The following is a 22,297-nucleotide window of genomic DNA, read 5'->3' on the forward strand; positions in this document are numbered from 1 at the left end:
GTCTGTGCCCATTATGATCTCATAACACAGTGGAAGAGACAGTTATTGTAAAAATAAGCCCAACCCAGTGTGACACCAACACTGACGAGCTTCCATGAGGGCAGAGAGAGTCTGCAAGTGGGAGGGGCAAGTTGTTGATGCTTCCTTTACTTACCTTCATTGATCTTCTAATGACCATATACTTCTATTATTTAAAAAAAAAAAATCCCACAGTGTAATAAACTTGGAAACACAATGAGATAAAAACAGTATTAACGAGTCTTACAATAAGGAAACATTATCTATCTGTGGTCCTCAACATTTAACATTGAACAATAGGCCTAAAATGACCAGAACCCACCCTGGTCCCAATCATAGTCAAAGACCAGACTCCAGAAAGAGAATATTGGTGACTGGTTACCCCACTTTTTGCCTACTGGGTATGCCTCACTGTAGCAGCAGTAATGCCAAGCTGAGTCACTCCCATGCCAGACACTAATCAAATGCATACAATTAAGAGCTAGGCGTTATGAAATTCCTCCATTAATTATATCATCATTAGGTGTCCAAGACACACACAACCGGCATAATTGTTCACATCCCTTAGAACTGGCAGACCCAGCAGGAAACAGTGATTGCTGCTGTTTCCTCCAGAAAATGGTGATTGCTGATGTATTTCAAGGCTTCCTCTGATCTCTCTCAGTGTAAAAGGGAAAAGCATAAAACAACAAACAATGTGTGCTGTAAACCACTTTCTGACATTGCTTTCACTGTCATACATGACCTCACTAATGCTAAATCTAATGGAAACTTTCAGTGCATTTTTATTTACCACTCTGCTCCATTTTACACCACAGCCCTTCTGGATGTGCTTCCCAGCCCTTAGTTCTATGAGAAACTCTCACAAATCTCCCTTCTTCTCTGCCTGTTCTGTCCCATCCCTCAAGTTTTTCTTCACTGGCCCTTTAACAATGGTGCTTGCCAAGGTCCTGTCTTTGTACAGACTGTGCCTGGACAGTTTCGTCTATGATGCCCACTTTATCCCTTAATCTGCAGGCTTTAGTTCCAGCCCCGAAGGTCAGCCACCTCCATAAGGTTTAACCTGAAGACCACCGCTCTGTCATTCTCATCAGACTGATTGTCTAGACAGAAAATCAACAAAACAATGTGGGACTTAAAATGGACTTTAGACTAAAGGGACTCAACAGATACCTTGAGAACATTTTACCCAACAACAGAACAGACATTCCTTACATCACCACATGGAACATCCTCCAAGATGGACCATAGGTTAGGCCACAAAACAAGTCTCAAAACATTTTTAAAAATCAAAACTGTATCAAGTATCTTCTCAGAAGACAGTGGAATAAAACTAGAAGCAACAAGATGAACTTTGAAGGCTACACAAATACATGGAAATTAAATAACATGCTCCTGAATGATCCTGGGTCAATGAAGGAATTGAGATGGGAATCAAAACATTTTTTGAGACAAATAAAAATGGGAACACAGCATACCTAATCCTACAAGATACAGGAAAAGCAAAGAGGGACGTTTGTAGCATTAAATGCCTACGTCAAAAAAGTTGAACTCTAAGTCACAAATTAATAATCTAACAATACACCTCAAGGAACTAGAAAAAAAAAAGAGCAAACCCCAAATTAACAGTAGACAAGAAATAACAAAGATCAAAGCAGAACTAAATGAAATAGAGACTAAAAAAGGAAACAATACAAAGGATCAAGGAAATGAAAAATTGGTTCTTCAAAAAGATAAACAAAATCAATAAAACACTAGCTAAACTAGCCAAAAAAAGAAAAAAAACCCAAAACCCAAATAAAAAAATGAAAAAGAGGACATTAAAACTGATATCACAGAGATATAAGAGATCAGAGACTATTATGAACAACTATATGCTCATAAAGCAGAAAACCTAGAGGAAATGGATAAATTCCTAGAAACACACAACCTCCCAAGATTGAACCAAAAAGAAATAGGTCAATGATGCATACTAAGATTAAATCAGTAATTTTAAAAATCTAATGAAGAAAAGTCCAGGACCAGATGCATTCACAGCCAAATTCTATCATATGTACAAAAAAGATGAATACCTGTCTTCCAGAGACTGTTCCCAAAAATTCAAGGAGGGAATTCTTGCTGACTCACTGTACAAGGCCAGTATCACCTTGATATCAAAACCAAACAAGGACACAACAAAAAAAGAAAACTACGAATATCCAAATATCCCTGTGGAACACATACAAAAAAATCTTCAACAAAATATTAGCAAATCTAATCCAACAGCACATCAAAAAGATAATACACCATGATAAAGTGGGTTTTACAGCAAGGATGCAAAGATGGTTCAACATATGCAAATCAATAAGCAGAATAAACATATGCAAATCAATAAATAGAGTAAACCACACAACAGAATCAAGGACAAAAGTCATATGTCCATCTCAATAGACACAGAAAAAGCATTTGATAAAATTCAAAATCCCTTCATGATAAAAACCCTCAACAAACTTGGCATAGAAGAAACACACCTCAAAATAATAAAAGCCATAAACAACATACCCACAGCTAACACCAGACTGAATTGGTTTAAGAACATGAACAAGACAAGGATGCCCATATTCACCTCTCCTATTCTATACAATACTGGAAATCCCAGCCAGAGCAATTAAGCAAGACAAAAAAATTAAAAGTCATCCACATCAGAGAAAAGACATCAAATATCCCTGTTTATGGATGATTTTGTAGATCTTCTATCTACAAAAACCGAAAGATTACAGCCCAAAACTCTAGATTTTATAACTTAGTAAAGGTCACAGGATACAAAATCAATAACATTTCTATACACTGATAATGAGAACCACTAATAGCTGAGAATGAAATCTACAAGGCAATCCTGTTTACAATAGCTACAAAAAAATAAAATATGTAGGAATAAATTTAACCAAGAAAATGAAAAATCTCTACAGAAAACACTATAAAACACTTATGAAAGAAACCGTAGATGTCAACAAATAGAAAAACACCCCACACTCATGGATCAGAAGAATTAATACAAATACCACACTGCCCAAAGCAATCTATAGATTCAATGCAATTCCTATCAAAATACCAACATCATTTTTCATAGAATTAAACAATCCTAAAATTCATATAAGACTAAAAAAAAAAAGAAGCCCCAATAGCCAAAATTCCTAAGCAAAAAGAACAAAGCTGGAGGAATCACATTACCTAACTTCAAATTATACAGTAACCAAAAAAGTATGGTACTAGTATAAAAATGCAAACCTAGATCAATGGAACAGAATAGAGAACCCATAAATAAAGCCACATATTTACAGCCAACTGATCTTGACAAAGCCAATAAGAGCGTGCAACTAGGGAAAAGACACCGTTTTCAATAAATGGTGTTGGGAAAAGTGGATTGCCATATGCAGAATAACTGGACTGCCATATCTCACCATACACAAAAATGAACTTAAGGTGGATTAAAGACTTAAATTTAAGAACTAAAACTATAAAAATACTAGAAGAAAACCTAGGGAAAACTCTCCTGGACATTAGTCTTCAAAAACTGTTTATAACTAAGACCTTGAAGCACAGGCAAAACAAAAATAGACAAATGAAACTTCAAGTTTCTGTCCAGTAAAAGAACTAATCAACAGAGTGGAAACCTGGGAGAAAATACTGGCCAACTATGCATCTGACAGGGCACTAATATTCAGAATATGCAAGAAACTCAATCAACACAACAACAATAAAAATGCCATTAAAAAGTGGGCAAAGGATATGAATGGACATTTTACATATCCATTTACATGTGACCAACAAGTATATGAAAAATGCTCGACATCACTAATCACCAGAGAAATGCAAGTTACTGAAATCATCATCTTTCTCTAGTCAGACTGACTATTATTAAAAAGACAAAAACTAACAGGTGTTGGTGAGGATCTGAAGAAAAGGGAACTCTTATACACTATTGATAAGAATGTAAATGAGTATAACCCAACCCTTATGGAAAACACTATGAAGAGTTCTCAAAGGAATTATTATCCAGCAATCCCATTTCTGGGTGTCTACCCAAAGGAAATTTATATATCAAAAATTTTGCTACACATGTTCATTTACTATAGCACTATTTATAATGGCAAAGATAATGTAATCAATGTAAGTATCCATTTATTGTATCCAATAGACAAATAGATAAAGAAAATGTGATATATACATACAGACACACACAATGGAATGCTGTACAGCCACTAAAAAAGAACGAAATCATGCCCTTTGCAGCATCGTGGATGGAACCAGAGGTCATTACCTTAAGTAAAATAAACCTGGGACAGAAAATCAAGCATTATATGCTTTCACTCATTAGAAGGTTCTTGCACACATGAATGGAGACAGCAGAATGATGGACAATGGTCACTAGGAATGGATAGGGGGTTGGAAGGGTTGAATGAAGAGAAATCAGTTAATGGGTACAATGTATGTTACATGAGCATACACCTTAAAAGCCCCGATTTGACCATTACACAATCTATGTATCTAACAAAATTGCATATGTACCTCATAAATTTGTACAAATTTTAAAAAGAGAAATAAACTCATTCTTAAAAATCTGTTCCAGCCCCTACGTCCCCTTCTTAGTGAAACATACACTCTAGCCAAGACACCAATGCTTCCTATGCCATCCTCAATGGAATATGCAGCCTTTTTTAAAACATTTTATTTGATCGGGAGGCTGAGGCAAGAGAATCGCGTAAGCCCAAGAGTTAGAGGTTGCTGTGAGCCGTGTGACGCCACGGCACTCTACCCAAGGGCGGTACAGTGAGACTCTGTCTCTACAAAAAAAAAAAGACATTTTATTTGAGTTTATGTCTTCCCATTTGGATCCCTAAGGAAGGACAGAACAGTTGTTAGTGAAATAAAGAAGGATTTTGAATATAAGAATAAACTTGATTGGCAGTGAGAAAAGACTCCAAAGATGGAAGCATCTGCTTAGAAAATGTCAATGAGTTGCAAAGAGACTTCCCCATCTCCAACTGGTCAGACCTGAAGACTGAGCCCAAGGGCAAGGCCCAGATCTGGAGGGGGAGAGCAGAGCAAACATAGTTATCTTTTCTTTCAACCACCAACATGCAAAGCTTCCAAACTAATCAACAGATCAAGGATTTCAGGAGGGGAATGAGGTAGGGAAGGGACACTTCTTAAAGCTAAGGTGCTCCCTGTGATTGTGATAAGGTATATTTCTATGGCATTTGACTCAACTTACGGCTAACTTCAAACTGGCACAGGTCCTTGTCACGCTGTGTCCCATCAGTCCCCACCCAGGCACACAGGTAAACCACAGAGAGTAGCACATTCTGCGTTAGATGGAGCAGAGAGAATGCCAATGAGTCACTCAGTGCCCTGTTGACTCAGTTTAGGCCTCTAAACACAGATCTCAGTCCTCCCTCAGTCCCCCTGATATTACCTGGGCTCCCCCCACCCCCTGGCTCTGGGCTGCTGTTCCTGTTGGAGGCGTGTTAAGTTTTCAGCATTCAGTCCTCCCAGTTTTGTCTAATTTGCTCAGACTCACTTGTTCATCTTAACCCAGCACTCATCAGCCTTGCTGAATGGAAAGCCTATTATTTAACATCCTGTGACAACATAAAACAAAGGTTGAACAACAAGGTTAAATACTTTAGGACATCAACTGTTACTGTACATACAGGGTACTTTCACCAAGCACTTTCACAAACAAAACATGGTAGGTAAATAAAGAACTGATTGCTTCAGAGGACCCTAAAACAAGCTGCACTTCATGCCCGGCCTGCTGCTTTCTGCCCACATTCTTTTCCTGCACACCTCGGCAGCTACATGGCCCTAGGGTATATAACCACACCTCCCTCACTTATTTCAACACAAGAATCCTAAATCAGGTAGAGACTTCTGAACTGCTTACTCACCTCTTTCTTCACTCTGCCTGGCTGGCTTTTAACTTATCGCAACCTTCTGGAAATTCCCGTTTTGTCAGTGATCAATACTACACGAACCTTACTTTTGAAACTATCACTTCCTGTGGTATTATAGTTACAGATCTGTTCATATTTTCTCTAGAAAGATGAAAAGGCAACAGTTATTGATTTATCTGCCTTTGTAAAAAAAAACTCAAGGGTTAAGAAGTGCAAACAAGGGCGGCGCCTGTGGCTCAGTCGGTAAGGCGCCGGCCCCATATACCGAGGGTGGCAGGTTCAAACCCGGCCCCGGATGAACTGCAACCAAAAAATAGCTGGGCGTTGTGGTGGGCGCCTGTAGTCCCAGCTACTCGGGAGGCTGAGGCAAGAGAATCGCTTCAGCCCAGGAGTTGGAGGTTGCTGTGAGCTGTGTGAGGCCACGGCACTCTACCGAGGGCCATAAAGTGAGACTCTGTCTCTACAAAAAAAAAAAAAGAAGTGCAAACAATGGCACGGGAAACGTTTATAACCTATGTTAAGTGAATACAAGCAAGACATAAATATCTATTTGTCGACTGGTCTCAATTTTATAAAACAGATAATGAAAAGGAAAAAAAGATAAATAAAATACACAAAAACATTCATCATTATTATTATTTCTCAGTAGTAGGATTTTAATTTTTGAACTGAGGAGGCAGAATTATTATTTTAGAGTTCAACAAACAAGACCAACAAACAAGACTTCTTCTACACAAAAGTCATACAACCAAAGAAAAAGTTTTTAACCTAAAACTCAATTTTCTCATGTGTAAAAAGAAGATGCAAGCTTATTTCCTGGAGATGGTTTCAGGATTAAGTGAGATAATACATACGATATATTTAGCCTCATACTTGGTACTTAGTAGGGACCCAATAAATATGTTGATGAAAAAGACTCAGTCTTCTTTGGTTTTCAACAGAGTCTTATACTTAGTAGGTGCTCAATTAGTGTTGAAGTAAAACAAAATCATTATTATCATGAGCTACAGTTAACTGCAAGCAAAGGCTTTGACAAACCAAAAAGAATCCAAAATCATTTTCATTATTGACTTTAAGCAGATATCTTTTGTTACATTGAGGACTTATTCAACCCTTATACACCTAATCTAAATGTAAGATAACTTCTATATTTAACCCTCCAAATGCAGTTCTTATTACTGTTCTTCTTTCCCTCTGGGCCCTTCAGTCCCTTTCCAAGATTTGCCTTTTTTAGCTTAATAAGCAGAGAACACTGTTTGCAGTGATGGGAGCATGTTGCTGTCACCATCCTGACAAAAAGATGTCATCCAGCCTTCAGCTGCCTGAAGGCTCAGCACCACTTGGCTCAAGCCAGATTCACATGACAAAACAGGTGACCTGAAAATCAAAATGAAACAAGCAATGTGGCTGCTCCTTCTCAATCACTTTTAGGGCTAGACACTATCAACCAAACATCCAGAGATACTGCCAAATTAAAATATGAGCAGAAATTGTCATCCCATAGTTGGGGTTTCATTTTATTTCAGGACAAAACACTGCAATTATTTTTGCTTCCACAACTTGGCCTGTCAGGTGTAAACTCTTCATTCTTTTGGAAAATTCAGGATCTAACAGAAGGCATAGCATGTACAGACTGAGTGAATGAATTGAGTTAACACAGGATAGAGAGAAGAAGCTACTTGCAACAGACATGACATTTTGAGAACCTGTAACTGAATGAAGAGCCTGTTAACCTAAAAAAATCTATTCAGAGGTGTTGCTCTCAAACTGAAATCTATCACAGACCTGCTAATATTAAAAAAAAAAAAAGAGAGAGAGAGGAAGTTACATAAACCTACAACCAAATCACCACAGTTTCAACTTTTCTGATAATGGACTATTCAACCATTTAACAGAATAAAGACAGTAACTTTAAGCAAAGGCCTACAGTTTTCTCTCCCAGACAAACGTTCTGGCAAAGCAGGGGGAAAATAGGCAGCACAGAAAGACCTTCCTAGGTGGAACGAAAAAGGACTAGTTAGTGACAAGAAAAAGCAAGAAAAAAACTGTAAAATATGCTCATTTGTAAAGTTCATCACAATTTCTTCAGTGTCTAAAATGGTTTCTATACATTTGTACATTTTAAATAATGTTCATTTAAACTCTTCAAAGAATGGACAGGCGATTAGAAACATGACAGAAGCCCAATTCCTTTCTTCTTCCACTTTAAAAATAATTACTATAATCTGGAATTTAAGATGTGAATAAGGCTCAGTGCCCGTAACTCAGTGGTTAGGGCGCTGGCCACATGCACCAGGGCTGGTGGGGTCAAACTTGGCCCGGGCCTGCTCAACAACAATGACAACTACAACAACAACAACAACAACAAAAAGTAGCCAGGCGTTGTGGCGGGCGCCTGTAGTCCCAGCTACTCAGGAGGCTGAGGCAAGAGAATCACTTAAGCCTAAGAGTTTGAGGTCGCTGTGAGTTGCAACGCTACAGTGAGACTCTGTCTGAAATAAATAAATAAATAAATGTGAATAGAAGGCAATTACATTTTTTTCCATATTAATCCTTCCTAATAAAAGAGAAGGTAAAAGGACACAGAGAAGGCTCATGATAGGAAAGCAGAAGACTTTCAAAGGAGAGAAAGTAAGCTCTGGATTGAATCCTGTCCATTTGTCCAACCATAATGTAGAGTGAGTAGTGGCACACTTCCCTTTGCTGGATGTCTCCTGTAATATGTGAACAGAGATAGGGACAAGGAAACTCTACTATTGGAATGTATTAAGTCCAGCTACTGCAGAAGTTTGCTAAACAGAGTGCTTAAGTCCAGCTACTGCAGAAGTTTGCTAAACAGAGTGCTAAACTTGGGCCCAATTTAGGTAGCAAGCAAGAACAACGGCTTGACTGTGGCAAGTCTGCAGTCTGCATGGGTGAAACCTGGTGTCTGCCACACTTCTGATGTGGGTGTATGTAGTTATTACAAAAAATAAAAAAGCTAATTGTTCATAACTAATTAGGGCTTTTAGGCATACTAGATTTATTGCTTGCCAAAAAGGGCTTTTTTCAGGGCATATTCAGAATACCAAGATTTGATGCTGTCATTTCAGCAGGCTTCAAGGTAGGTTTTAAACTTCATTCAACAAAACCACAACTAAAGACCATAGACATTGATCAGTATCCCACGGTTGAACAGAGGACAAACAACCCATGCATTAAGTCCACACACTCTGAAATGTTGTCTTGGTGCTAGTAATGATTTGTACAAAAACTACCTTACTTTTAACTCAAGTCTACAAAATGATTAATGGGGGCATGTGGTCTCTGGCCATGTTCTTTCTACATGTGGTCCTGTTTACCCATAAGACAAATCAACTCACAATTTCTTTAGCATGGTATGCTAGTGCTAATCAGTGCTCCCTTAACTTCCGCCATCCCTAGGCCAGCCACCTCACAATTTGTGCCATTGGTATAACCCCTCTATTCTTTATTATTTGCCTCATTCTTTTAAACTGACTTCTTAAATAAGTATTATTTTTAAAGGAAGCAAATTGTTTTAAATCACTAACATGAATTCAAAGCTTTTATCACCACTAGATAAAAAAGAGAAATATAACGGCTATATAATACAGTGGTCTCAAATTTTACAGAAGCAATCCAAAAAAGATAAAATGGGGGGGGGATGTTTCACCATAAGTCAATATTAAAACCAGTGATTTGCAATACATGTCCCACTTACCATCATCTCCAGCAGTGCTTGATGGTGTTATGCCTTATGCTTTGGGGAAAACTGAACTAAATAGATAATGACATAGTACTGTGATGTAAGTCAAATTACAGCATCGACTATAAAATCCAAATTACTAACCCTTGGGGCAGGAGTCATGATGCATTAAGAAAGTCTGCCCTAGATTCTTGGATAGCGAGATCCTACTATGGGGTAATACCTCTTCTCACACAATCAGAGGTAATCTTCCTCAAACAGATGTAATGTCTAGGCACTTAGAACTTAATTCTAAGCCCAAATGCTTTTTGTAGAAAAAATGTTAGCAGCTTATTGAAGCAATTTTGTTTACTCCCATCAACATTTAACCTATGTTGAGGGAAAACTCCTAGTTCCCTTTTCCCCCCGCATATATTTTAACCAATTGCCTGTTCAAAAAGAAAGAATAACCCAACAAGCGAGGACATAGGAAGTGTGTCACTCTCAACTCTCCCTGGGCTTGCAAAGGAAGCAAGACCTTGTCCCACTCACTCTCAACACGAGGCCTGGCAGTGTCAAAAGGGGCCGGTCCACAGCCAACCGAGTGCCGGTGGCAGAGCCAGGGCTCTGACCCCCATCTCCTCTGCCAAGCCCATCCATTCTGGAGATGAAACCACACATACTGTGCTCCTCCCAAACCTCTCTACTTGTACCTCAGAAAAAATCCTCACAACCTAGGTAATCCATAAGTGTAGCCCTCTTTCTCCCAAAACTCACTCTTCTGTTTGCTAACATGGCATACATTCCCTTGACTTTGTGCCTGAAATATCAGAAAACAAAACCACAAATCTTAGTATTTCAGTCTTGGCCATTCTTGCTGGGCGAGTTGAGCCTGTAAAAACTTCTCCCTTCATTGACCAACTTTGTTGGAGAGAAACACCAAACATATCCTTTTTTCCCTCACTTGAACATGGACACATCAGCAAAGGTCTAATTTTGCTCCTGAAATCAAAGTAACCTTGGGCTGTCAGCTTTAGCATCCTACTGTCTAACCAGGAATAGCCTGAAGATCTCCCTCCTTCCACATGAAATTGCTGCAGGAAAGCTAGCAGGAGGCTTGTGGGTAGTGACAACTCAATCTTGCTTCTCGGTGTGTGGTCAGTAGACTGGCAGAGTTGGCAACCCCTTGGGGCGGCTTAGCAATGCAGATTCTCAAGACACACTCCAAACCAACTGCAACAGAATCTGCATTTTAACAAAATCCTTGCACGTTCAAGTGTGACAAGAATTAACCAGACAGACTTGAGTGAATACCAAATACCAAACACCCTATCCCTTCTTCCTCTAAGGTTAAAGCAATGAGTTGTGGAAAATCAAGAACTGAGGAACTAGCGAAGGTCCTATCCTGACAGTGGCCATCCCAGCTCATAATCTGCTGCAAACCAAGAGGTTGGGCAGGGACCCAAAGGAACGGTCACTGATCAGAGTGGGCAACCTGGAAGACCAGAGGCCCAAACAGCCTCCTGGCACCAGCCCTGCATCTCCACAAAGGAGGGTTCTCACACTGCCTCTCCAGCTGCAGGCTTTGTGACTTCTATTTACCTCAGCTGCCTAGGAAATTCACATTAATGTGATTTTATCTGCCAAAAACTAAGAGGGGAAGCACAGTGAAATCTGCCTGACATGGAAATGGCCCAAACCTCTGCTTCTGTTGGTTACAGTAAACAGTGACCTTCTTCTGCTCTTGACATCTGTGTAGTTGTTGTATGTGTGTTTTTTTAAACAACATCAAAGAAAGCCCTGAAGCCACTACCCTCCACTGTGTCTTCCCCTCTTCCCCTCTGTCCCTCCCCTTCTGCTACTGAGCCAGAGACAGGCTCCACCAATAGGGGAAGAGGACGGTTTACTGCTCCCCTTTCATTTCTAAAAGAGCCAGCTAAGAAGGTAAAGATCTGAAGGATCCTTCACAAAACTTGCAGAAGGGAAGGTTGAAAACAAGAAAAAGAAGAGGAGGGTAGGGATTGCCAGGAGCCAAGACATTTTGTATCCTGACACTGACTTCAGTGAAAACTTCTTTTACCAACATGCTGAAAGGCAAAAACGGACACATGGGAAAAGGGATAGGGCCCTTTTAGCTATGAATGTTTGAAAAGAGACAGCTTGTGTAGGAACTCGTAGAACTGGCAGCTGACCACACTTACTTTCCACAGAGCATCCCATTCGAGTTACTAAGAGGACCGAGGACTCTCAAGCTCTGTTTTCCCTTTTTCCAAATAGCTAAAGTCCATACTGCTTTCTTAAGTATTAGTATTTCTGGACCTCTGCTTATTTTTCCTTTCTAATGCCAGTTCCAAAATTGCCATTTTATTTCTGCATATTTTGTGATTTCATTGACCATTTTACAAAGTCACTGCCTCCTTGCATAGTTAACAGCTACTCATTCTTTATAACTGAGATAAATGCTAAGACAAGAGAGTCATTTCGATCATGTATACCCTAGCACTACACAGGATCACTGTAGAGGTAATTCTGGCCAGGCCAGGCCCCATATTCGGTGTAATGGAAGTAGTTTATCTGCAACTTATGTGCAGAGGGTTTAGGCCATGCTTTGTACTGGTTGCCACCACCCCCTGGGTGGTCAGAGACCTGAAGCCTACATCTTAATAGTGGGCATAAAAAGACAAGCTGGGCCAACCATTCCTCACTTAGAAATTTGTCAGTGGAGGCCAGGCACAGCAGCTCATGCTGATAATCCTCGCACTCTGGGAGGCTGAGGCGGGCAGATCACTTGAAGTCAGGAGTTTGAGACCAGCCTGAGCAAGAGCCAGACCCCATCTCTACTAAAAATAGAAAAATTAGCTGTGCAGGGTGGCAGGCAACTGTAGTCCCAGCTACTCAGGAGGCTGCGGCAGGAGCATTGCTTGAGTCAAGGAGTTTGAGGTTGCTGTGAGATAAGTGGAGCCCATGGCACTCTAGCACGGGCGACAGAGTAAGATGAAGGAAGGAAGGGGAAGGAGGGGAGGGAGGAAGGGAAAGGAAGGGAGGAAGAAAGAAGAAAAAAAGGGAAAGAGAAAAGGAATGGGAAAGGGAAAGGAAAGGAGAAAGGGAAAGGGAAGGGAAGGGAGGAAGGGAGGAAGAAAGAAGGAAAAAAAGGAAAGGAAAGGGGAAAGGAAAAGGAAAGGTGCCACTGGCACACTAATGCTATGGCTGGGGTAAAAGTCAAAAATGTGCATACAGAGAAGCCACCATAAGGCAGTTCTAAGAGCATGGGTCAGTGAGGAGGGAAGAATGGAGCACTCACAAACCAAAGACGCCATGAAACCCCCAAGCCAGAATCAAACACAAGCCTGCTACCAATGCTTTTGGAATGTCAGTTCTGTTCCCAGCTTTACATTCAAATCCACTTGACTTAAACAGGTCTGCGTTCCCTGCAACCAAAGAAGACACTCCTAAAACAAGCAAAAAAAAAAAAGAAAGTAAAAAGTTCCTTCACTTTTTCCAGTACCTTCAAGGTAAGAAATAATTTTCTTGAAAAATAAAAGCAGACAACTGTATCAAGAACATAACATGGGTTGGCCAAAGGACAGTTTCTAATTTATGGGATGTACTAGATGACAGCCATTTAAAAGCTGTTAAAAGTTGAGGAGGAAGAGGGAATCACTTTTCTTGACCACGTTTTCAGTCAAGTACAGATTATCACTGCTGTGTTACAACAAGGATCCACAAAAGAACATTCTGTCTAGGACCTGGGGTTTCAGTGAAGCTGTCAGATTGAATATACTGACCAAAGGTTTACTAAGAAGAAACTTACAGATTTTTGTAGGAAGCAAGAGTAAAACAGAAAACAGGTTTATAAGAGAGAGAAATAAAAGAATTATCCTTTTAATTATCTATAATTATCTATAATTAATTCAGACTGTATTTTGGCCTATCTTGGGGAAATTCTGCCAGGGTCGTTAAAGGAAATGAATTTCATCACTAGACAGGACTAAAGTGGGAACTGTCACTTTAACTTAATAAATTAAATATGCTGTAAAAAGTAATGGTACCAGCACACTCAGGGAGAGTTCTAAGGGTATTATAAAACCCAAGGTTAAACCAAGGTGCCCGTCTGAAAGTGAAAGGTATCTGGATATCCCATAAGGATATCAACAAGATACCCTATTAGAATATTCAATAAAAAGAAATCATTGTGATCAGGAAATCTGGAAATCAAAATAAACTCACGAGTATACTACACAAACTGAAGTGGACAAAACCACTACCACCCTGATTATAGATACATGTCCATTAAAATAACAGAAGATGTCTAAACTGCAAGCAGAGCAAGAACAGACCAACCAGCTAAGCCACAGACAAGAGACGCCAACCCTTCCGCAGGGCAGGTGACCCCTCGCCCAGCATTGAACAAATAACCATGCTGCCAGCCCTCAATGTCATGTTCTAAAATGAGCAGGCCAGGTTAAATGATTCTCTAGTCAACTCTCCTAACTCTGGGAATCAGAATTTACTTTCAGAAAATCTTCTAAAAATTGTGGTATGAAGTTTTTGTGTTTGGTTTGGTTTTGGTTAAGTATCTAGAAGTTGACTGATCTATTGAAAATGGCATTAATTTCACCCCCAAATCCATAGCTTTCCCATGACTATCAGGAAAAGCCCCTCCAAGAACATTTATCCAGCTATATTTACTAAAAATGCTTCCAGAGTCAGAAGAGACAAGACAGACACCCCAAGTTGAATCTTACCATTTCGAGACACGTCAAGTTCCACCAGCTGCATGAAGTTCGCTATTTCTGGAGGGAGCCGCTGAATTTCGTTATCACTAAGTCCAAGCTTTCGTAACTTGACGAGCTGGAAAAATTGCTGAAAGACAAAATAGTTTCACATAGATTTCATATACATTTAAACTCTTTGGTTAATATAAAATTTAAAACAATGTGTTTTAAAAACTAATGAAGATTGTGCCCTGTCAGCTTCCAGATTTTAACAGTATGCAATAGTCATGTGAAGATGTTACGATTGGGATAAAAACTGGGTACAGGGAACTCAGTATGATTTTTTGTAACTTCTCATTAACCTAAAATTATTTTAAAATAAAGACATTCTAAGAATTAATGATCAACTTAATGAGAATAGCAGGCACAGTCATTCCTTTAAGCTACCCAGTAAATAGTCATACCTTCTACTTATGAAAATTGTTGTTAAATCTTCAATGGTAAGCACTTGTGAAAATTGGAACTAAATATTTCTAAAGGACATTTCTAAAAGGAATTATTATATATCATAAAAATATATAAAAATCCCACAAATCTGTACAGTTATAAAATATACTTTTGACCAACCTAAAAAGAGTCTGCACTGAACACTTTCTTCAAACATGGCAGACTAAGCACATGCATTCCCCCCACAAGCATTTAAAAATGTGCTAAAATGATACTTCAGGAATTTATACAGCGATGGACATAAATATTAAAAAACTGAAATAAACTCATGAAGATAATTGTAAATGAGAGGGGATAAAAAGCAAACTAGAAAAGTAACAAAATCCTGGAAGCTAGAAAACAGATGGGCAAATAGTAACTAATAAAAGATTCAAAACAAAGCTTAAATTTAAGCTGTGGGGTAAGTAAGCCAATAAGAAATTAAGTCTAGGCACCTCTCAAAGAAGGAAAACTGGTTAGAAATCTATATAAAGAACAAACAGTTAAATCCTGGTACTCTCTTCTCTATACTCAGAATGAGGCAGGAGCTTAAAAATTTTCTCTCTAGAAGCACTTCGCTATACTTAACCAAGGTATACTTTGGTTAACTCTAGACACTTAACCAAAACCAAACCAAACTAAATGCAGCTGAGGGCAGGGGTGAGGTGCCCCAATAAAAACAGGGAACTGAGTCAGAAACCTGATCAGTGAGATCCCACCGAGGCTTGCACAAACCTATGGACTCCCCAACACACACGGCCCTTCTACACATGTCCACCTCACTTCCAGTGCCTGGATCTCTGAACCCTTGAGAAAAGCTCATAACATCCAGGAAAGAGCATGTGCACATACTTGCATCCCTTAGAGCAGTGGCTCTCAACCTTCCCCTAATGCCGCAACCCACGGGTTGAGAACCACTGCCTCAGAGGAAACAAACATGATGCAGGGAGCAGGAAAAAAAAGCATCGCCGAGTAAAAAATATAATCAATATCCTAAGAGAAATCAGAGAAGATGAAGTAGCATGATGCCAAAAAAAAATAATAAATTAGAAATAAGCAGTTAGAAATTTAAAAATATTATAGCATCAACAAAAGAATGTCATAAAAGAAGTGAGAAATAAAGTTAATTAAATTCCTCAGAAAGCAGAATAAAAAGATGAGATGGGGAAATGGGAGGGAAAAGACAAGAAAATTAAGGGATCAGTTCACAAAGGTACTCTAAGAGAGTTCAAAGAGAGAAAAGAGAGCACACACAGGAAGCTGCAGGACATGTGTTTCTGGTTTGAAAGGCCTCACCATGTGACCAATAAAAGGAATGGAAGAAAACCCATACCAAGGAATACTACAAAATGTCAGAACTCCATAAATGAATTCTAAAAGGTTCCAGAGATTGGGGAAATAAAGGGAAAAGGTCGTAACAAAGAACTGAGTATCAGAATGACATTGGACTCTACAGTAATGTTGAAAGTAAGGCAATGAAACAATGCCTTCAACATTGCCAGACATCATTATTCCCAACCTAAAATTATATACCCAGCCAAACTATCAATCAAGTATGATTATAGAACAAAAACATTTTCAGTCATGCATGGTCTCAAAAAGTTTATCTTTCTTGCACTTTTCTCAAGAATCCGTTGTAATGTCTGGGTGTGGCGGCTCATACCTGTAATCCTAGCACTCTGGGAGGCCAGAACAGGTAGATTGCCTGAGCTCAGGAGTTCAAGACCAGCCTGAGCAAGATCAAGACCCCGTCTCCCATCCCTAAAAATAGCCGGGCACCTGCAGCCCCAGCTACTCAGGAGACTGAGGAAAGAGATCACTTGAGCCCAAGAGTTTGAGGTTGCTGTGAGCTATGATGCCACAGCACTCTACCAAGGGTGACAAAGTGAGACTCAGTCTTAAGAAAAAATAAAAATTAAAACCAGAATCAGTTGAAATGTGGAAGCAAATTTCAAATAAAAAAGGTCTGACGTCAGGGAAATCGAAAATCAACAGAACAGAGAAAAACAAAGGAAATCTTCAGGATAAAATCATGAAAAAGAATTCCGAGATGTCAACTGGGCATGAGCCCCTAAGAGCAACCTATCTACACTGGAATAAAATACGAAGGCAGCCAGAAGGAAGTTTTGAAAAAAATAAAAACACATCTGAGGGGATTATCTGATATGTTTGGGAGTATCAAGAGCAGACTTGCAATTCTGTCACAATGTTTGGTGATAAATTAGAAACAAGAATAGAGAAAACAAAGCAGGCAAAAAGGAAAATTGTAATTAATTCCAGGAAATATATAATACAAAGTAAAAGAAGATATAAAATTTGATTATAAATATAGTCATAATATCTAGATGGATAAAACCAAATTTATGTTATGTCAACACTGAGAAATAGGGAAGAAACTATAAGAGCTAAAGCATCATCTTCCATAGAGGAAAATCAACAGGTACCTGTAAAGTAGGGGGTGGGAGGATCAAGCTGTAAAAGCAAGCCATTTAGCAGTAAGAAGGCTATTGACTGGAATAGCGAGGAGCTAAGGTTCTCAAAAGCCACAAACTCTAATGGAGGGGAGGGCAGGAAGCTATTGTTCTTCATTGCCACAGTACATAGCTCATTGCATTTTTTAAACTATTTACATCCACTACTTTGCTAACTACAGAAACTGAATTTACAAAGGAAAAAGTCTCTACTAAGATCACAGGATGCTCCAAACATTAATTCTGTAGGATGCTAACATTTAATAGTCTTCATATTTTTTACTGGTAAAAGGGATTGCACATATATATTTATTCATACAAGAATGCCTTTTGGACAGCAATTGGTCAATACATAGAAAAAAGTTTTCAAATCCACTAACATACTTCTGGTCTTCTGTTCTTATAACTGTAAGTAATGCACAAACATATGTTTCCATTATTACCAGTGAAAATGAAAAACCAGAAAATGCACATTTCAAATAAGGGAAACAATTGCATGTTTTAAAATAATTCAGTATTATACAAACAAGAAAAATAGATATGATGGTCAGTTTTGGTGGCTCGCGCCTGCAATCCTGGCACTTTAAGAGGCTAAGGCAGGAGAACCATTGGAGGCCAGGAGTTGAAGACCAGCCTGAGCAACACAGAGAGACTTCTCTCTACAAAAAATAATAAAGAAAGAAATCAGCCAGATATGGTGGAAACATGTACAGTCCTGGCAGTATACTTAGGAGGCTGGGGTGGGAGGATCACTGAGCCCAGGAGTTTGTGGTTGCAATGAGCTATAATCATGCCACTGCACGCCAGCCCAGGGGAAAGAGAGAGACTCTATCTTTAAAAAAAAAAAAAAAAACACAAAAGCAAATATTATAAAGACTACTGAACTTGGGAAAGATTTACAATGCCAACATAACTAAAAAAGAAAACAAAATTCCAAGTACACTACCTTAAAAGCCGTGTGTACTGAGGACTGACAGGAAGGGAACATGAGGGGAAAGCAGTTACAATAGGTGACAGGAATAACGCATGAATGACTTTTTAAATTTTTTTAAATAAAAAAGACAAGATATTTTTAAATAAACTTTAAATATCAGCAAATGAAGACTACTAATTAGCTCTACGTGATAATGAAGAAAGTGCTCAAGATGAGAACTAATCCTTTGGATTCCTTTAATCATACAGTTAAGATTTAGTTTCTTAAGAAAAACACTGAAATTTCTTTATATTGGTTGTACTAAAGCATTCACTAGCACAAACGCTATTCAAAAGAGTCACATATTTGAATAATTGAGCTTATGCCAATTGTTCAAAGCCTCTGACAGTTTCATAATACATCAATGTGTTTACTCAAGCATGAAAAGCTCACTTTGTTTTCCAGGAAAGACATAATAGCAAAAGTACAAAACCTATCACCATTTCCATACATGCAGGGCACATTCTGGAACAATACAGGGAATCAAGTCAATAAAGTAGTTAGATCTACAGTGAATAAGTGAGCGTTATGCATGTGGATAGCCTACAAAACCCTCACATCCAATAAAATTCCTAACATCAAGAAAACTGAGGTTTGATTCTGCATGTTAAAATCATCCAACTAGAACCAGTCACAAAGACTACTTCATTCAACTTGGGAAACACATACCAGAGGTAAAAACAACCCTATCTGACATGATCCCAACATGAAACCAGCAATTCCTCAATCCTTCCCTCATTATCCTGATGTGGTCTTAACACCGTGTCCAAACGCGATCAGTGCAAAGCCACAGAAATGATATTAAATTCTCAAATTTTCAACTTCCTCAGATAGTCTGGGAAAAGAACTCAATAAGCTATAAACCTTTCTGCCTTGCTTTTGAGATCAGCCAGAGCACGGGAAGAACAATTCTCACAGCTATCTTGGCAGGGCGCCTTAGTGCCCAGCAATCATGTGACAGAACACACAGACACCATTCTTCAACTCCACCATGTTTGATTACAGCTCACTGATCCACTTAGAGCACATTCTGTACAATTATATGCAAAGAAACCCAAATTGCCTTGGGTTGTTATGCTACACCAGCCTGCTTACAGCCACCATTGCTTTTAGCAGCTACAGTCTTTAATTTGGTTTTAAAATGTTGCTTTTTTCCATTTTCCATTTCCAAAAAGATCCTTTTTCTTTCTTTTTTTGTAGAATGTTAGTACCCCCTTTTGCTCTTTAGAAAGGAACAGAGGAAATCTCAGTCCTAAAACAGCTGTCTAAGGATCAGCCAATTGTCTGTCATTACCCAAACTTCTTCATCATGTATAGAAAACATAAACCATTGTTACAGACTCACATGAGAGACAGTGAGACTGTAATGAATTCCTGAAAAACGTGTGTGACTCTTCACAAAGATGACACCAAATTTACTCATAGATTTCTCTTCTCAACACTCTAACCTGTCACCTAAATCTTAGCCCTTTCTATCCTACCTAACTCTAACCACATCCTTACTCCTGTCCCCAAGAACTCAGACTGCATTTCTGGTCAATCACCTTATGAACCAATCATTCTAATCCATAGGTAAGATTAATACTTAGTACAGTATACATCATTTGTACCATTTGTATATTGTTCCGTTTTGTGAGACTTAACAAAAAATGATTGTGACTTTATTATCCAGAAAAGCAATGACACTGAAACTAGAGAAGGGGGAGAAGTGAGGATTACAACTAAAAACAACAGTATCAGTAGTGGCACTAATGATATTAAGTAAGCAGTTAATAACCTTTACTGAGGGACTCTCTACGCTTGGGAGTGAGCTAAGGATACTGCACAGATCACATTCATTCGTCATTTAAGATTGCTACAATACCTACACCAGTTAACTGTTACTGCATAACAACAGTCAGCTAGGCAAGTCCTCAATTTCTGCTCTCACATAGATTCACTTATGCGTCTACATTCAACTAGACTTGCAGAGGTTTCCAAACTTTTTTTCTTTTCTGCCACATATTGGAAGAATAGGAGTTGTCTTGTGCCACACATTAAATTCACAAACACTAATGAAAACTGATGAGGAAAAAAAAAGGGCCATGCATACTTTTCACGATATCTGACATCACAGATAAGCATAACATAGGTCTCGGATAATCTGCTTGACGCCTATGGACCACAGGTTGGACACCCTTGGCTATAGTTTCAGAAGAGCTGGAGGATCCACACTAGCTCACTCTCCTGTCTGACATTTATTACCAGCTGTCAGCTGAAACCCCTGTTCTCCACAAGGCCTCTGGTTCTCTTCCCTTAAACTAGAGTGACTTCTTTACATGAAGCACGCAGGGCAGCATTCAAAAAGGGCAAAAAAAGGCTCATGCCTGTAATCCCAGCACTTGAGGAGCCCAGTAGGATCTCTTGATGCTGACAGTTTGAAACCAGCCAGGGCAACACAGCAAGACCCCATAACCACAAAAAATTTAAAAATCATGGCCAGAAATGGTGGCTCACACCTGTAATCCTAACACTCTGGGAGGCCAAAGCAGTAGCATCTCTTGAGCTCAGGATATCTCCTGAGCAAGAGCAAGACCCATTGAAAAATTTAAAAAAATAGCTAGATGTTGCAGCAGGTTGCCTCTAGTTCCAACTATCTGGGAGGCTGAGGCAGGAAGATCGCTCGGGTCCAAGAGTTTAAGGTTGCAGTGAGCTATGATGCCGCAGCACTCTAGCCTGGGCAACAGAGTGGGACTGTCTCAAAAAAAAATTTTTTTTTTTAATTAGCCAGGCATGGTGGCACATGCCTACAGTCCCTGAGGAAGGAGGATCTCTTGAGCCCAGGAGTGTGAGGTTGCAGTAAGCTTTGATGATGTCACTAGACTTCAGCTTGGGCAACAGAGATGCTATTTAAAAAAAAAAAAAAGTGGGCAGTCTTCCTTTCTTTCTTTGGGATGCCACACCCTCTCATTCCTTTACTCTCTCCCCCCCACATCTACCCCTCTCTCACTCCTGGTCTCTACTCTCTTCTCTCCCCCTTTATCATCTCTTCCCCTCATTCTCTTCTCTCTAATAAATCCTAATCTTGGCCTAGAGATGCTGGGCCACCCCATCTCTTCTTCTCTCCCTCCCTACTTTCTGCTCTTCTCTCTTTCTCATTTCTTCTCCCCACTCTCTTCCCTCTAATATAAAATAAAGTTACACATTTATGTCCTTAAAAAAAAAAAAAAGAAGGGCGGCACCTGTGGCTCAGTGAGCAGGGCACTGGCCCCATATACCGAGGGTGGTGGGTTCAAACCCGGCCCCGGCCAAACTACAACAACAACAAAAAAATAGCTGGGCGTTGTGGCAGGCGCCTGTAGTCCCAGCTACTGGGAGGCTGAGGTGGGAGAATCGCCTAAGCCCAGGAGTTGGAGGTTGCTGTGAGCTATGTGACGCCACAGCACTCTACAGAGGGCAATAAAGTGAAACTCTGTCTCTACAAAAAAAAAAAAAAAAAAAGACACAAGGACTGTTGGGGCCTAGGTAGGTCTTAAAATCTGCATGATATCCCTTCTGCTACATTTTATTGGTCAAAAAAAAGAAGTCACAAAGCCAGCCCACATCTGGGGAGTAGAGAAATTGCCTCCATCATGTAGATGGGAAGAATGGCATAAATCACATTAAAATGCAAAAGGAACAAATCTGCAGGCATCACATTACCAGACCTCAAATTTTACTACAAGGCAATAATAACCAAAACAGTATGGCACTGATACAAAAATAGAGACATAGACCACTGAAACAGAACAGAGAACCTAGATATAAAAACAGCTATCTACAACCAAATGATCCTCAACAAAGCAGACAACACCCCCTAGAGAAAAGAAGCCCTGTGTATTAAATGGGCCAACTAATCTACTTTCTGTAATTTTATACATTTTTAACTTCATGTTTAATATTGTGTGTGTGCAGGGGCGGCGCCTGTGGCTCAGTGAGCAGGGCGCCGGCCCCATATACCGAGGGTGGCGGGTTCAAACCCAGCCCCGACCAAA

The 22,297-nt window shown here is 39.4% G+C and overlaps 1 protein-coding gene across 1 annotated transcript in view; it reads right to left on the bottom strand.

Annotated features, from left to right (window-relative positions):
* The window catches only part of LRRC1 (leucine rich repeat containing 1), a 157,282-nt gene that overhangs the window by 89,844 nt on the left and 45,141 nt on the right, over positions 1 to 22,297 (bottom strand). The window contains exon 2 of the mRNA XM_053602610.1: positions 14,385 to 14,502. Coding sequence (XP_053458585.1) covers positions 14,385 to 14,502 — 118 coding nt within the window. The remainder of the gene's footprint in view (positions 1 to 14,384; positions 14,503 to 22,297) is intronic.

This window comes from Nycticebus coucang, chromosome 9 (assembly GCF_027406575.1).
Source record: "Nycticebus coucang isolate mNycCou1 chromosome 9, mNycCou1.pri, whole genome shotgun sequence".
NCBI lineage: Eukaryota > Metazoa > Chordata > Mammalia > Primates > Lorisidae > Nycticebus > Nycticebus coucang.